We start from the raw sequence: 17,475 nt of genomic DNA, 5'->3' as shown, positions 1-17,475 counted from the left end.
GTTAGCAAATACGTTGTTGAGGATTTTTGCATCTAGGTTCATTAGAGAAATTGGTCTGTAATTTTCCTTTCTTGTGGTGTCTTTGTTTGGCTTTGGTACTAGGGTAATGTTGGCATCATAGAATGAGTTCGGTAATGTTCCTTCTGTTTCAATTTTTTGGAAGAGTTTCAGGAGGATTGGTGTTAGTTCTTTCTGGAATGTTTTGTAGAATTGACCTGTGAAGCCGTCTGGCCCTGGGCTCTTCTTAGTTGGGAGGTGTTTAATGACTGATTCTATCTCTTTACTTGTGATTGCTTTGTTGAGATCTTCAATTTCTTCTTTCATCAATATAGGCTGCTTATGTGTTTCTAGGAATTTGTCCATTTCCTCTGAATTGTCATTTTTGTTGGAATATAGTTTTTCAAAGTATCCTCTTATGATAGTCTTTATTTCTGTGGGGTCAGTGGTGCTATCTCCTTTCTCATTTCTTATTTTGTGTATTTGCATCTTCTCTCTTTTTTTCTTTGTTAGTCTAGCTAAGGGTTTGCAATTTTATTGATCTTCTCAAAGAACCAGCTCTTGGTTTTGTTTATCTTTTCAAGTGCTTTCTTATTTTCTATTTCATTTAGTTCTGCTCTTATCTTTGTTATGTCTTTCTTTCTTCTTCCTGTGGGGTTACTTTGTTGTTTTTTTACTAATTCCTCCAAATGTGCAGTTAGTTCTTCAATTATTGCCCTTTCTTCTTTTTTGATGTATGAATTTATGGCTATAAATTTCCCTCTCAGTACTGTTTTGCTGCATCCCATAAGTTTTGGTATGTTGTGTTATCATTTTCATTAGTTTCAAGGTAGTTATTAATTTCTTTTGAGATTTCCTCTTTGACCCACTGTTTTTCTAAGAGTGTGCTGTTTAATTTCCATATCTTGGTGTGAAATCTGGACCTCTGGCCCTTGCAGATTTCCAGCTTCACTCCACTGTGGTCAGAGATATTATTTTGTATGATTTCAATCTTTCTGAATTCATTCAGCCTTTCTTTGTGGCCTAGCATATGGTCTATCTTGGAGAATGATCCATATGCACTTAAAAAAAAGTGTATATCCTGCTGTATTCAGGTGTAATGATCTGTATATATCTATTAGATCCAGCTCCTCTAATATACTGTTCAAAGTTTTTGTTTCTTTAGTGATCCTCTTTTGAGATGTTCTGTCCAAACTTAATAGTGGTATATTAAAATCTCCCACTATAATTGTAGAGGCATCTATTCTTTCACTTAGTTGTTCCAGTGTTTGCCTCATGTATTTGGAGGTGCCCTTGTTAGGAGCATAAATATTTATGATTGTTCGTTCTTCTTGAGAGATTTTCCCTTTCACTAATGCATAGTATCCTTCTTTGTCTCTCACAATTGTTTCGCATTTAAAGTCTATTTTGTTTGATATTAATATAGCTACTCCTGCCTTTTTTTGGTTATTGTTTGCTTGGTATTGTTTGGTTATTGTGTTGTTGTAAGATTGTTTTCCAGCCATTCACTTTCAGTCTCCATGAATTCCTGGGTCCAAGATGTGTTTCTTGTAGACAGCATATAGATGAGTCATATTTCCTTATCCAATCTCCAAGTCTGAATCTTTTGATAGGTGAGTTTAATCCATTGACCTTCAGTGTTATTACTTTCAAGGAATTATTTATGTTAGCCATATTTTGATTGGAATTGTGTTTGTCATGTTTTGTTTGTTTTTTTTCCTTCTCCTTTTGTCTTTTTTATTGCTGTTACACTCTCCTCCAGCTCTGCCTCTCCTGTTTTTTCCTTTCTTCCTGCAGAACTCCCTTTAGTATTTCTTGAAGGGCAGGGTTCTTGTTGGCATACTCTTTCAGTTTCTGTTTATCTGTGAATATTTTGAACTCTCCATCATTTTTGAATGCTAGTTTACCTGGGTAGAGTATTCTTGGTTGGATTTTTTTCTTTTATTACCTTGACTATATCATACCACCGCCTTCTTGCCTCCATGGTTTCAGATGAGAAATCAGCACTTAATCTTATGGAGCCTCCCTTGTATGTGATGGTTTTCTTTTCTCTTTCTGCTTTTAGAATTTTCTCTTTGTCTTGAGCATTGGATAATTTGACAAGTATATGTCTTTGGGTGGGACTGTTGGGGTTTATGATGCTTGGGGTGCATCGTGCTTCTTGGACATCTCTCTCAGTAGATTTGGGAAGTTTTCAGCCATTATTTCCTGCAACACCCCTTCTGTCCCCTTTCCCTTCTCTTCTCCTTCTGGGATGCCTATAATACATATGTTTGTGTGTTTTGCCTTGTCATTCAGTTTCCTAAGTCCTAGCTGGATTTTTTCTATCTTTTTATCTATCAGTTCTACTATCTGTTTGATTTCAGAAGCCCTGTCTTCCACGTCGCTAATTCTCTCCTCTGCCTCTTCTAATCTGCTGTTATTTGCTGAGAGTGTATTTCTGATTTCTTGAACTGTGGTGTTTATTCCCATCATATCTGTTATCTTTTTGCATATGTCTAAAATTTCCTCTCCAAGTGTTTTCTTCATATTGTTAATCTCTTCCTTTACTTCATTAAGTTGGTCTCTAATATATGTTTTGAGATCTTTAATTACTTGTCTGATGGTCTGCTCCCCTTCCTGGTTTTTAGCTTGTTCATTGGATTCAGCCATGTTTTCCTGATTATTGGTTTGGTTTGTAGTTTTTTGTTGCTGTCTGGTCATCATTTTATCTTGACGGGTTTAATCAGTTCCTTAGCTTCTTTGTCTAGTCTTGGGGATTAATTAGTTGTTCTTGCATAAGAGTTATGTCTTCTCTTTGTCACTTTCTTCTTCTTACTCTATTTTCTTGTTGTTGGCTAAGTTCACTTTGAAGGAAAATATTAGGGCTAGGGAAAGCAAAATGAGTAAGAAAAGAAAATGTGTAAAGTAGTATTGGTAATAAATGTTAACAAAGCAACAGTGTGAGATCTGGGAGAATGGATATTAGACTCACGTAAGTTGTGTAGAGTTATAGCAGTAAGTAGAGTACCTATAATGAGAGAGTCAACTGAATATGGGGAGAAATATAGTATGAATTAAAAAGCCAGTGTTTTCATGAGAGAGGGAAAGAGAAGAGACAGACAATAATATCAAGAGTGGATAAAAGACAGAAAATAGAACAAAGGTATTAGAAATTAAAAGTCACACAATTTGGGGGCCAAAGAAAGGGAGGTGGAATGTAAGAGAGACAGTGGATGATGGAGGATGGTAAGATGTGAGGGAAAGGGGATAGTGTAGGTGGCCAAAATCAATTCACACAGAAAAGAGGAAATGGAGGATGAGGAAACAGCAAATGTGAAGTGCTCCCTGCAGCACCTATTATATAAATAAAATAAAATAAGAAGAAAAAGAGAGATAGGGGAAAAAAGAGAAGAAAAAAAGGGGGTGGGCAAAGAAAAGGGAGTGAAACAAGCAAGAGAAAGAAAAGGAGGAAAAACTAAATAAATGAAAAAGGACCTTGGGGGATAAAATGGGAGAAAAGACCAGGAGATAATGCAATATTAGCAACCAAGACAAAAGAAAAAAGAAAAAAAAAAGCCACAAACACTGAGGGCTAGGATAATCAAGGACCTTAAATGGACTTCAGGGTGTGGTGGATTCAGGGATGGGAAGTCTGTGATATTGCAGACTCAAGGTGTGTGAGTCTCTGGATCTTGGGCCACCAGGGTGTAGGGGACACAGACCTGGGAACCACGCATCCAGTAAACAGGGGGTCTGGGAGCACCATAATGCAACACAGCCTTCAGGGATCCCTGCAGCTGGGCACCAGCCCTAGGGGGTGAGGTTCCACCTACAAACTCTGACTTCCATGTCAGAAACCCAAAATTCCACCTCTCACAAGAATCTCTTCTGTCACTGTCTCACCAACTTGACATCCAGACACCTCCTGCCCTGCAAGCCCCTGAAACAGCCTGTTGGGGGCACTGCTGCACTACAAATAGTTCAGGGACCGCCACAGACAGGCTGCCAGCCCTAGGTGGAAGGGTTCCTCCTAGGACTTCTGACTTCCGTGTCAGAAACCAAAAGTTCCACCTCTTGCAAGAATCTCTTCTGTCACTGTCTCACCAAATCGACATCCAGACTCCTCCTGCCCTGCAAGCCCCCGAAACAGCCCGCTCAGGATGTGGGGATCCCCCGCAGGACAAAGATCCCAGGTATCACTGTGGCCCGGCCACCAGCCCTAGGGGGAGGGGCTCCAGCCAGAACCTCTGACCTCCGAATCAAAAACCCAAAATTCCACCTCTCGCAAGAATCTCCTCCGTCGCTATCTCACCAAATTGACTTCCAGACACCTCCAGGCCTGAAGGCCCCTGCAACAGCCCGCTCAGAGCTTGGAAACTCCCCAGCACAGCAAAGCCTCCAGGACTTGCCACTGCTGGGCCTCCAGGCCCAGGGGGAAGGGTCCTGAGGACGACCCCGACCTCTGTGAAAGAGACCCAAAATTCTACCTCTTACAAGAATCTCCTCTGACACCGTCCCACCAAATCGATGTACAGACACCTCCTGCCCTGCAAACAACCGAAAGAGCCTGGTCCAACAGGACTCCAACCCTACTCCCTGTGTTTCTTTTTGTTGCCTAATCTTGTTGTGTCAGCTCTCCACTTTCTTTTGGCTACACTTTCTTTTGCACTGGGCAGCTCTCTTTACGGTGCATAGTCCTTGCGCGTGTGGCTCCCCTACCTGGGGACACCCCTGCGTGGCACGGCACCCCTTGCGTGCATCAGCACCGCGCATGGGCCAGCTCCACACAGGTCAAGGAGGCCTGGGGTTTGAACTGTGGACCTCCTATGTAGTAGACGGATGCCTTATCCATTGGGCCAAGTCCGCTTCCCGAAATATCCTTTTTCTGAAGGAATGTTAGAGTAAGCACTGTCTCCTCCAACCCTAATTTCTTCATTGGTCTCAGTCTTTCATTCTCCAGGCTACAGCAGCTCTCTTCTCTGCTTCTAACTTCCCTAAGACAGAGGCACAGGGACAACTGGAGAGCGAGAGGGATGAGGCATGACTTCAAAGGGGAAAGGGTGACCAAGTTCATTGACCTTTGGAGGAATTTTTATTATCGACTTAGACCAACTGGATTCAAATCTTGGATAGCTACCTGAGTCCCAGGATGTCAACTTGGCCTCTCTGTGTCTTCTCATCTGCAAACAAAGAAAATACAAACAATCTCAGAAAGTTGTTGTGAGGATCAAATGAGATCCAGCTTGCAAAGAACTTATGGCTCCTGGGAGTAGTCATCTCTCACAAAATGATAGGACAGGCTCCACCAGGGATCAAACAATTATTCCACATTGCAGTCAAAATGGCATGTTCATAGCTGATCTGGAGACAGATGGAAAGGTTTCAGAAATGAATATTTATTGCCTCAAAAGGATTCCATTAACAATTAGCAATCCTTTTTTATTTTTTCCAAACTTTATTGCCAGTAGATACCAATACCAAATAGTTTATGAGCTCTACCTACTTCACAAGATTTCATGGGTGTCATCTGCACTAGGGCAAGGCTGTCACTTCTTCTGGATGTCATGGCCTTTGTGTCTTTTCAGAAACTTTGAACTCACATTCTGAGTCACTGTTTTTTATAGTCTAAATACTAGACCATAACAAGTTGATTTCTTTTGACCTTTAGGCCCGTCTCCATCCTCAGAGCCTGGATCAGCCAAGCCATCTTACACACTGTCAGGTGAGCAAATCTATGCTCTGTTCATTTGCTCTGTAGTTTTCCTTGCCTGGAAAATCCCCTTCTAAGCCAAGTAGCAGAGCCTCTGTGTTGCACAAGTTAGGGGCACCATCCTCAGTTGCAACTGGCGTCTTCATCAGCCCGGAAGCTTCCAGTGTCGTTTGAACGGTTACCCCAGGATTTGTGCAGCTAATTGGCCCTGCATAGTAGAGTCACTCCAGGACAGAAGAATTCACAGCTATTCCCCATGATGAGTGCACAGAGGGGCCTAGAGCAGAGGGGATCCCCATTTCTCATTCCATCCCCTAGACTGAAATCATTCCTTAAGACAGAAAAGGAGGAATGCTTAGCCGTGTCCATTGAGAGTTATCTCCGGTCTTCACCCTAATTGCATCTGACTGCACAGCAGCTTCATCCTCAGAAAAACATTTTGTTCCCTTTTAGACATGTTAATACAGTATAATTTAGCCAACTGAAAAAAAATTAGGGGATTTTGTTTTGTTTTGTTTTGTGCTTCAGTATACTTTATGAACAAGTTTGATGGCTTAATCACTACTGTACTGTCTAATCAAAATTTTTTCTATATTCATTTTAATCACAAAGATTTAAACTGATCAAATAAGAAGTAGCTATTCATTGTTTTGAGATAGAAACATATAAAAAATAAAATATCCTTATTTTGTCACTATCAAACACAATGGCAAGAAAAGTATAATGAACCCATGGATATCCACTGCTGACTTACCAAATCCACATATTTGAAATCAATTTTAAAAGGAAACAATACAATACCTGGTTGTTAATTTATGAGTTAATAATATGCCTCAAAAATGCCCCATTGAAACATCACTAGACTGAAGGCTACATAGAGTCCAGATTATTCTATCAAATATCCAGTTGGAAACCAAAAGTTCTACCTTCAAACTGACTGCCACATCACCAGGGTCAAAGAGACCTGAATTTTTACTGAGAGATAATGCATAATTGGTAGTGTGAGCACCCAAAGAACTAAAGTGTACTAACCTAGGGGGGGCCCTCAGGTACTGGCACTTCCTCCCACAGTGATGGTGGAGGGCAGGGAGGAGGTGGGAGGAGCCGACCCAGACCCTGACAGGCAGGTCAGCCCAGCCCTTCTCCATGGGCTTATTGTCAGAGGTGACCCTGTCCTGAGTGTGGGGAGGAGTACCCAGCAGTGACACACTCACAGGCCAAGCACCGTCAGCAGCCGTGCCCACCACGGAGTTGGCTCTGCTTCCCCAGGACCCACAGCAGCTGGGCAGTTGGTGCCTCTTCCTGGGGGAATGGGGAACAGGAGCCGAGTGCCAGGCACCGGGCTGGTGTCTTCCCAGACCTAGAGATCCCTGGGATAAGTTCTTGCCTACAGAGCGCAGATGCAGGAATTGACACTGAAAATTTGACTGTGACCACTATGCTGTGACTGTTTTCAAACGTTTGCCCCTCTGACACTGGGTTGAGGGGTGTCCTAATTACTAGGAAAGCCTGTTTGTCTCTGCTAGCAGGGGATGGATTATCTGCAGCCATAGTCCCAAAGAAGCCTGACTCCCAGCCATCTACCCCTGCACCCTCCACAGGTAAAGTGCTTGGGAAATAGGGAAGAAATAACGTTTATTGAAGAATGTTTTTCCAACTGACAAACACCCTAAATCCATCTGCTCCTTTGCACTGCCTTCAATACACCAGTCCTCTCCGATCATCAGCAATGACGCACAGCATTCTCCCTGTTTTTTAGAACAATGCCGTTTCCATGAAGTATTTCAGCAGGCGTGTTTAGCCCCATAAACATTTGGGAAAGGTTGTATTCTTTGTTACTAGATTCCTACATGTGCTCGTAAGAATAATTCTAAATAAATTTAGGTGAAATTTTTATCTTCCTGGCATTAAAAGGGATGCTTATTTGTAAAATAGCCCCAGGATCTCCTCCGATGCTACTCTGCTGTAAAAAAGCTCTTCCCTTCCTCTTTTTTTCCTGTCTTCCCTCCTTCCCACTTTCTTCCCTGCTTCATTCCATCGTCTTTCTTTCCTCCATCTCTTTCTCCTTCCTTTCTTTCATCAAAATGTTACCAAAAAGTCTTTAAAATTTATGTCATACACAAAAGCTTCTATTGTAACACAACAATTTGCCCCACGCTCTACTCACTGCATCATTCTATACCATCAGAAGTTAACTGCTCCTTCTCAGAGCCACTTCCACGTTTCATGGTTTCGACTAAATGACTCGTAATATTCAAATATGAGTTTCCCAGGGCTCTGTACCCTGGGCATGTTATTCAACTACTTTATGCCATAATTTTCTCACCTATAATCTGGGCAAAATAGTAATGATAATGCTTTGCTGTTATGTATATATATAATATTATTTATGCATATGCTCTAATAGATATATGCTATTATATACAGAATATACTCTAGGACTTTTTAAAGATTAAATGAGTTAAAATATGTCTGCTACCTAGTGCGAGGCACATATTACATATTAAGTACTATAAAAGCTAACTTTATAATCATCATCCTCATCATCCTCATAATCAAATATTTCAGATCCAGAAATAAAAAGTCTGACTTGAAGACCAGTTAGAGGTTCTCTATCTTTGCTTCTGCTGGAGTTGGACTTCTTACCTGCATGAAGGGGACTTCTGAGCATGAGCTTCCCAGGGAACAAAGCCAAGAGCCTGGCAGTTTCCTGGCCTAGGCTCCGAAGTCTTTAATGTCATGTGGACCACACTCCATTTCTCCTGCTCATCACAAAGGCCTTCCTGTGTTCAGAGAGAGGGGCAGGGACAACACTTTCTCACATGGGGTCAGTACGTTTGTACAAGACCTGGTGGATTTAGTGTTGATTTTGTAGATATCCTTAGAAAATACCACTACCCTGATCCCCTTCTGTGCTCAGCACCTCACACCCATGATCTTAGTGTCCTGTTCCTCCAAACATTCTGCTCAGGAGGATTCACTGGGGTCGTTGCTCACCTCTTGTCGGGATCCATCCCCACCTGCCTTTGCCATCAGGCTAGGATTAGTGCTCCACTAGCATCGTTAAAGCACCTCTGTCTACCCTCAAACGTCTTAAAAGAATGGGATGAAGTTTTCCATCTGCTCTTGTTTACCCTCCCATTCTCTTTGTGTTGCCCTTTAAAGCATCTCAAATCTTTTAAGGTCATTTTGGGAAGGAGAAGACATACATGTACGTAACCAACTCGCATTTCAGTTGAAGTCCTAACCATTTTCCTCTTCTGTGACCTTGCCCTCCCCTTCCCTCTGCCATCCCCATGGCCAGCCTTAAAATTTCTTTTGAATCCAGCCTTTACTGAGCTCATGTCCCCAAGAAGGGGAAGTCTCTCTTACCTATGGGACACTAGTTGGGTCCCTATGAAGGCACTCCTTGTGGTTTCCTCTGACAGCATAAGGGTGTATGATGTTCCCATACTATCACTGATATGGTCCCCTGAGGCCTCGACTCTGCCTTAGCGAGCCTTGCACACCAGAAGCATGGAGTGAATACTCCTGGGTTAAAGGATCCTGTGCTGGCAGCAAAGAACAGAAAGGCCACCAGTGGCAGAAAGGGCACTTCGCAAGCCACACCCAGATGACTTCAGGGTCTCAGAGGTTCACAGGAACCTCTGGTCAACAGTCCACTGGGGAATGGCTGAGGGAACACAGTCCTGTCCACCTAGCATGCAGGCGAAGGTCACCTACAGTCATGAAGGGTCATGGAAGGGTGAGGACCCAGGACCTCCAAGCCGTGGCAGCCCCTAGCTAGGGGCTTCCAGCCTGCTGCTCCAGCACTTCCAGGGCATGGGAATGCCGGCCCTGGGGATTCAAGCGCCACAGTATTTTTTGATCAGCCCAACTTAGAGGAAATATCCTATTTCTAATGTGAGGTTAGACTAGGCAGTTGTCTCCTCCAACCCTAATCTCTTCGGTGGATTTGGTCTTTCGTCCTCCAGGCTACAGCAGCTCTCTGCTCTGCTTCTAACTTCCGTAAGACAGGGAGGGGGCCAGGGCAACAAAACATGGTGAGGAAAAGGCATGAATTCAAGGGAAAATGAGTGACCTAGTTCATTGCATTAGAAGACAATTTTTAAAGCAAGCCAGACCACCTGGGTTCAGGTGGCTACCTGAGGCTGAGGAAGTCAACTTGGCTTCTCTAGGTGTCCTCATTTCCTAACTAGAGACACTATTAGAAGAAATCTCAGAGAGGTGTTGTGAGGAACAAATGAAATCCAACTTGCAAAGAACTTAGAATGGCTCCTGGGAGTAGTCATTTCACACAAAATGTAGGTACTGGCTCCTTCAAGCCTAGAACAACTATTCCACATCACAGTCAAAATTGCATGTTCATGACTGATCTGGAGACAGGTGGAGAGGTTTCAGAAATGAATATTTCTTGCATCAAAAAGATTCAATTAAATATTCTCAATCCATTTTTTTCCTGTTTGCCGACTTGTTGCTAAAAGATACCAATACCAAATATTTCATGAACTCCAACTAATTCACAAGACTTAGTGGATGTTGGCTGCACTATGCCAAGGCTTTCACTTCTATTGGATGTCATTGCCTTCGTGTCTTCTCAGAAGCCTTAAACTGACATTTTGAGTTGTTGAGTATTGCATTGGGAATATTAGAACATAACATGTTGATTTCTTTTGACCATTAGGCCCTTCTCCAGCCTCAAAACCTGGTATTCCCACACCATCACACACACTGTCATGTGGGTTCAATCTTTGCTAGCATCATTTGCTTTATATTATTTATTGCCTAGAGATACTCATTCTCATCCAAGGGAGCAGAGCCTGTGTTACACCAGTTAGGAGTCACCATCCTTAGTTGTAATTGGCATCCTCATCAGGCCAGTTCATCCCGTGATGTGTAAATGGTTGTCCTCGATTTTCGCAGCTAATTGGCCCTGCATAGGAGAGTCACTCCAGGGGCAGAAGAGTTCAGAGCCATTCCCCATCATGAGCGCACAGAGGGGCCTGGAGCAGAGGGCATCCCCATTTCCCATTCCATCCCCTAGACTTAAACAAGTCTTTAAGTCAGAAAAGAAAGAATGCTTAGCTGTGTCTGTTGAGAGTTGTCTCCCTTCTTCACCCTGATTGGATCTGACTGTCCAGTGGCTTCACTTTCAGAAAAACATTTTGTTACATTTTGGACATGTTAATATAGTATTTTTTAGTCAACTCAAAAAAAAGGTAGGGTTTTGTTTCTTTTCTTCTTGTATACTTTACGAACAATTTTGATGGCTTAATCACTGCTAGACTGTCCAATCACAATTTGTTTCTCTATTCCTTTTAAACAAAAAGTTTTAAACCAATCCCAATAAGAAGTAGCTATTCCATTTATTGAATTAGACACATAGAAAAAAGTAAAATATACTTTATTTTGTCTATATCAAACACAATGTCAGGAACAGTATAATGAACTCATGGGTACCCACTGCTGACTTATCAAATCCACATGTTTTGAGATGCATTTTCAAAGGAAGCAATACAATATCTGACCATTAATTTAGGAGTTAATAAGGTGCCTTAATGCCCCTTTGAAACCTCACATGACTTAAGGATACAGAGAGCCCAGTTTATTCTGTCAAATATCTAGTTGAAAAACCTAAGTTCTACTTTGAAGTGACCACCACATCACCAGGATCAAACACACCTGAATTTTTACGAAGAAAAAATGCATAATTGTTAGTGTGAGCACCCAAAGAGCTAAAGTGTACTAACCTCCGAGAGGTCCTCAGGTACTAGCACTTCCTGCCCACAGTGATGGTGGAGGGCGGAGAAGGAGGTGGGAGGAGTCGAAAAAAACCCTGCCAGGCAGGTCAGGGCCCAGCCCTTCTCCTCGGGCTTATTGTCAGAGATGTCCCTGTCCTGAGTGACACACTCACAGGCCGAGCACTGTCAGCAGCTGGGCTCACCAGGGAGTTGGCTGTGCTTCCCCCAGCACCCACACCAGCACGTCAGTGGTGCCTCTTCCTAGCCAAGTGGGGAGAGGGAGCAGAGTGCCAGGTACAGGCCAGCGTCTTCCCAGACCTGGACACTCATTAAGTGCTGATGTTACTCCTGGGATAAATCCTTGCCTCCAGAGAGCAGAGGCAGGACTTGACACTGCAGATTTTATCTGTGACATCCAGGCTGTGACTGTTTTCATCGTTTGCCCTCTGACACTGGATTTTGTGGTGTCCTAATTCCTAAGGAAGACTCTTTGTCTCTGCCGACAGGTGATGGATTATCTGTAGGCCTAGACCAAAGAGAGCCTGAGTCCCAGCCATCCACACCTGCACCCTCCACAGGTAAGTCTTTGGTAATTAGGGAAGGAATAACATTTCTTCAAATACCCAATATGAGAAGCAGAGTTCAGAGGCTTTCAGTGACTGAAACTTTATTTATTGCCCTCAGGAAGCCTGAAAGGAAAGTGTTCCCCTCTTCCTCCTCACACCAAGGCACACATTTGTTTGATAAAATGAGACAGGGGAAAGTTTCTTGCTTTTCTAACACCACCTAGAAAATGGTGAAGCAAAGATTAGAGCCCACTTTTATCTGACGCCAATATCGAGTGGCTCTTGCTAGCTGGCTCCCTTACGAGTGGGCAGATAGCACCATCAAAGCTACCTATGAAATTGGGAGAACATCCTGGTAAGCCTAATTATATTAAAGTTGAAAAATACCAAAATCATAACCAGGAATGATGGAGTCAACTGGGGGTTGTGGCCTCCTTCACAGGTTTCAATGTAAATTTTCTAAGAGCAAAACTTCTGTATTTATATTGTTCATAAGAATTAAGCCAAACCTGTCCTTGCCATTGCCTAAGGCACTGTATCAGCTGCAATCCCAGGTCATAGTTTCCTCTTTCTTCACCTGGGTGAAGCTGACTGCATGTCTGCTCTACCAAGAGAAAAAACTCGCCCTGTTGGCTACATTAAGGCTGATTCCACTCTAGTTACTTAATTTTCCTAGCCAGGCCTATTTGTGTGTGCATGTGTGTATACAAGTGCCTGCTTTAAAATAAATACTATTGTGGCCATTTCTCTACACTGGCCTTTAGCCACTCTGCTACCACCTAAAGAACACTACTTATCAGTCTGATGTCACCTCATCTCTTTCCATCCTCGGTTTGAGCCACTTGTTGACTCTGTGGGGCCCTAAACACTTGAGGCTTCAGGGGTCCTTTCTACTATGAAAAATATTAGAACTTATATTTTATAGCTACATTGATGTAAAGATGAGTGTAATTCAGGTTGGATTGCTGTTTATTTTCTTCTGAATGTAAGGGAAATTAAAGCCTTTTCTGGCCCCCTACAAGTCACCTCATGCCACACTCTGGGACTGCTGAGCCTGATGGCTGTGTTCGTCCTGCTCATCTGTGTTGTTCCAAATACAAACACCCCAACTCAATCTGCTCCTTTGCACTGCCTCATAGACCAGTCCTACCTGATCATCAGCAGTGATGCCCAGCAGTCACCGAGTTTTTAAAACAATACAATTTTCATGAAGCATCTCTTCAGCCTTGTATTAAGCCTCATACACATTTGGGAAGGATGAATTCTGTGTTACTAGATTCCCACAGGTGCAAATAAGAATAATTCTAAATAAATTTAGGTGAAATTTTTATGTTCCTGATATTAGAAAGGAGGCTTTTTTAAAAAATAGCCCCAGGTTTTTACGTGACACTACTCTAGTATAAAAATGCTCTCTCTTTCCTCTTTTTTTCCTACTTTCCCTCCTTCCCACTTACTTCTCTGCTTCCTTTGATCCTTGTTTCTACCCTCTCTCTCTTTCTCCTTCCTTCCATTAATCAAAATGTTACACACAAAGACTTTAAAAATTAGGTCGTGCACAAAGGCTTACATTATAACTCAGCATTTTTTGTCCAAGCTATGCTCACTGCATCGTTCTAGATCTGCAGAAGTTTGAACTGCTCCTTCTCAGAGTCACCTCCAGGCTTTTGTGTTTTCTCCTAAATGAATTTTAATGTTCAAATATCAGTTTCTCAGCACTCTTACTCTTGGGCTTGTTACTCAACTGCTTTGGGGCTTAAATGCCTCACCCATAATATGGAGATAATATTAACAATAATTATAATGTATTGCAGGTATATATAAACATGCTATTATTTATATATATGCTCTAATAGATATATGCTACTATATACAGTATATCATCTCAGGTTTTATGAATATTAAATGAGTTAAAATATGCCTACGATTAGTGCTCGGCTCAAAGGAATTACTATATAAATGCTAGCTTTATAATCATCATCCTCATCATCTTCATCATCAAATATTGTTTTTGGCTCCAGAAAGATAAAGTCCGACTTGAAGACCAGTTAGTGGTTCTCTATCTTTGACTTCTGCATGTGAGTTGCACTTCTTAATGGCGTGGAGGGTACCTTCAAAGCAGGAGCGTCCCATGGAACAAAGCTGAAAGTCTGGCACTTTGCTGGCCTAGGCTCAGAATTCTTTCAGGTCATTTGGGCCATAGTCCATATGATGAGATAATCACATGGGCTTTCATGTGTTTAAAAAGAGGAGACATGGCTTCCCCCTTCTGACATGGTTCCAGCAGATTCTAGAAGAGCTTCTGGATTATGTGTCGATTTTGTAACTATCTTTAGAATATACTATCTGCCCTATTCGCTTTTTGCTCAGTACCTAACACCGATAATCTTAGTGTCCTGTTCCTTCAAACATTCATCTCAGGAGGATTCTCTGGGGTCGTTGCTCACCTCTTGTCAGGATCCATCCCCACCTGCCTCCGCCATCAGGCTGGTTTTAGTGCTCCACCAGCGCCATTCCCACACCTTGTCTGCCCTCGAACTTCGTAAAAAGAATGTGATGAAGTTCCATATGCTCTTTATCTGCTCCCGTTTTCTTTGTTCCTGTGGATTAAAGCATCTCAATTCCATTAGTGTCATCTTGGGAAGGAGAGGACATACGTGCATGTAACCAACTCGCATTCCAGTTGAAGTCCTAACCCTTCTGGGAACTCATCTTCCCCTTCCCTCTGCGTACCCCCATGGCCAGCCTTAGAAAACTTCTTTCGAATCAAGCCCTTTGTGAGCTCCTCTCCCAAGCAGGGGGATCCTCCATTACCTCCAGGACACTTGTTGGGTCCCTATGAAGACACTCCTCGTGATTTCCTCTGACGGCATAAGCATGTATGATGTTCCCATCCTATCACTGATTATGGTCCCTTCAGGCCTCGACTCTGCCTTAGAGAGCCTTGCACACAAGGAGCATTGAGTGACTACTCCTGGGTTAAAGGATCCTGTGCTGGCAGCAAAGAACAGAAAGGCCACCAATGGCAGATAGGGCACTTTACAAGCCTCCTCCACACCCAGATGACTTCAGGGTCTCAGGGTTTCAGAGGAGGCTATGGTCAGCTGTCCACTGGGGCACAGCTGAAAGGGTTACAGTCCTGTCCACATTTTCCCTCGCACCATGTGCCTCTGCTGCCATGAAGGGACATGGAAGGGTGAGGACCCAGGGCTTCCTGGAGTCAAGCCAGCCCCTTGCTAAGAACATCCAACCTTCTATTGCAGCACTTCTATCGAGGGGAGTGCTAGCCCCGCAATTCCAAGAGACACAGGTCTTTCTATCTTACCAACCAAGACGAAATATCCTTTATCTAACAGGAGGTTAGAGTATGCACTTGTCTCCTCCAACCCTGATCTCTTAATTATTCTCAGTCGTTTATCCTCCAGGCTACAGCAGCTTTCTATGTTACTTCTCTTCTCTAAGACAAAGACCCAGGGGCAACTGGAGACAGTGAGGGATGAGGCATGACTTCAAGAGGTAAAGAGTGACCAAGTTCTTTGGCCTTAGAAAGAATTATTTTATTATCTAAATAGACTACCTGGTTTCAAACCTCAGATGGCTACCTGAGACCGAGGGAGCAAATCAACTTGGCTTTTCTGGGTCTCATGATCTATAAAATACAGACAATAATAGAAACAATCTCAGAGAGATGTTGGGAGATTCAAATAAAATCCACTTTGCAAAAGACTCAAAATGGCTCCTGGGAGTAGTCATTTCTCACAAAATTTAGGACTGGTACCTCCAAGGCTAGAACAGCTATTTCAGCTCAAAGTCCAAATGTCATGTTCATGACTGATCTGGAGACCAATAGAGAGGATGCAGAAATGAATATTTATTGCAGCAAATGGATTCCTTTAAAAATTCTCAATGCTCTATTTTGTTGTTATTGTTGTCAATTTCTGTTGGTAGTAGACACCAATGGCAAATACTTCATGAGCTCCAATTAATTCAGGACACTTTGTAGGTATCTTCTGCACTAGTGTGAGGCTGTCACTTCTGCTGGATATCATTGCCTTTGTGTCTGTTCAGAAACTTTAAACTCACATTCTGAGTGACTGAGTATTATATATGAAATATTAGAGTATAACAGGTTGATTTCTTTTGACCATTAGGCCCTTCTCCAACCTCAGAATCTGGAACAACCACGCCATCACACATACTGTCAGGTGAGCAAATCTATGTCTGGTTCATAAGTTCTGTAGTTGTTCTTGTCTAGAAAATCCCCTTCCAACCCAAGTAGCAGAGCCTCTGTGTTGCACAAGTGAGGGGCACCATTCTCAGTTGTAACTGGCGTCTTCATCCGGCTGGAGCATCCTGTGAGATGTGCATGTTTGCCCCTGCATTTGTGCAGCTCTTTGGTCCTGCATAGCAGAGTCACTGCAGGGACAGAAGAGTTCACAGCCATTCCCATCATGAGCGCACAGAGGGTCCTTGAGCAGAGGGGATCCCCATTTCTCATTCCATCCCCCAGACTTAAACAGTTTTGTATGTCAGAAAAGGAGAAATGCCTAGCCGTGTCTGTTGAGAGTTGGCACCCTTCTTCACCCTGATGGGATCTGACTGCCCAGTGGCTTCACTTTCAGAAATACATTTTCTTACATTTTAGACATGTTAATGTGGTATTTTTTAGCCAACTGAAAAAAAAAAGATAGGGGTTTGTTTCTTTTCTTCTTTAGTACCCTTTATGAACAATTTTGATGGCTTAATCACTGATGGACTATCGAATCACAATATTTTTCTCTATTTATTCCTTTTAATCACAAAGTTTTAAACCGATCACAATAAGAAGTAGCTATTCCATTTTTTTAATTAGACACATATAAAAAAGTAAAAATACTTTATTTTGTCTTTATCAAACACAGTGTCAAGAACAGTATAATGAACTAGCTCATGGGTACCCACTGCTGATTCATCAAATCCACATATTTTGTGATACATTTTCAAAGGAAACAATACAATACCTGATTGTTAATTTGGGAGTTAATAACATGCCTTTGCCCTGTTGAAACATCACATGACTTAAGGATACAGCGTGCCCAGATAATTCTGTCAAATATCAAGTTGGAAACCAAAAGTAATACCTTAAAAGTGACCGGGGTCACTTTTACATCACCGGGGTCAACCACACCCAAATTTTTACAAAGGAAAAAATGCATAATTGGTAGTGTGAGCACCCACAGAGCTAAAGTGTACTAAGCAAGGGGAGGCCCTTAGGTACTGGCACTTCCTCCCACAGTGATGGTGGAGGGCAGGGAGGAGGTGGGAGGAGCCGACCTGACAGGCAGGTCAGCCCAGCCCTTCTCCTTGAGCTTATTGTAAGAGGTTTCCCTGTCCCGAGGGACCCACTCACAGGCCAAGCACTGTCAGCAGCTGTGCCCCCAGGGAGTTATTTGGCTGTGCTTCCCCCAACACCCACAGCAGCACGTCAGTGTGTGCCTCTTCC

General features: G+C 42.7%; 2 protein-coding genes across 2 annotated transcripts in view; both read left to right on the top strand.

Moving 5' to 3' along the window:
* LOC139439079 (soluble scavenger receptor cysteine-rich domain-containing protein SSC5D-like) overlaps positions 1 to 6,894 on the top strand; it is a 127,321-nt gene extending 120,427 nt beyond the window's left edge. Inside the window, exons 34-35 of the mRNA XM_071215543.1 lie at positions 5,648 to 5,701; positions 6,761 to 6,894. Of these exons, the coding sequence (XP_071071644.1) occupies positions 5,648 to 5,701; positions 6,761 to 6,894 (188 nt within the window). The remainder of the gene's footprint in view (positions 1 to 5,647; positions 5,702 to 6,760) is intronic.
* A 327-nt stretch (positions 6,895 to 7,221) lies between these two features.
* LOC101423583 (scavenger receptor cysteine-rich domain-containing protein DMBT1-like) overlaps positions 7,222 to 17,475 on the top strand; it is a 225,240-nt gene continuing 214,986 nt past the window's right edge. Inside the window, exons 1-4 of the mRNA XM_058298189.2 lie at positions 7,222 to 7,290; positions 10,374 to 10,427; positions 11,937 to 12,008; positions 16,145 to 16,198. The gene's annotated coding sequence lies outside the window, so the exon portion shown is untranslated. The remainder of the gene's footprint in view (positions 7,291 to 10,373; positions 10,428 to 11,936; positions 12,009 to 16,144; positions 16,199 to 17,475) is intronic.

Source organism: Dasypus novemcinctus, chromosome 6 (genome assembly GCF_030445035.2).
Source record: "Dasypus novemcinctus isolate mDasNov1 chromosome 6, mDasNov1.1.hap2, whole genome shotgun sequence".
NCBI lineage: Eukaryota > Metazoa > Chordata > Mammalia > Cingulata > Dasypodidae > Dasypus > Dasypus novemcinctus.
This window is presented reverse-complemented; position numbering and strand designations above follow the sequence as displayed.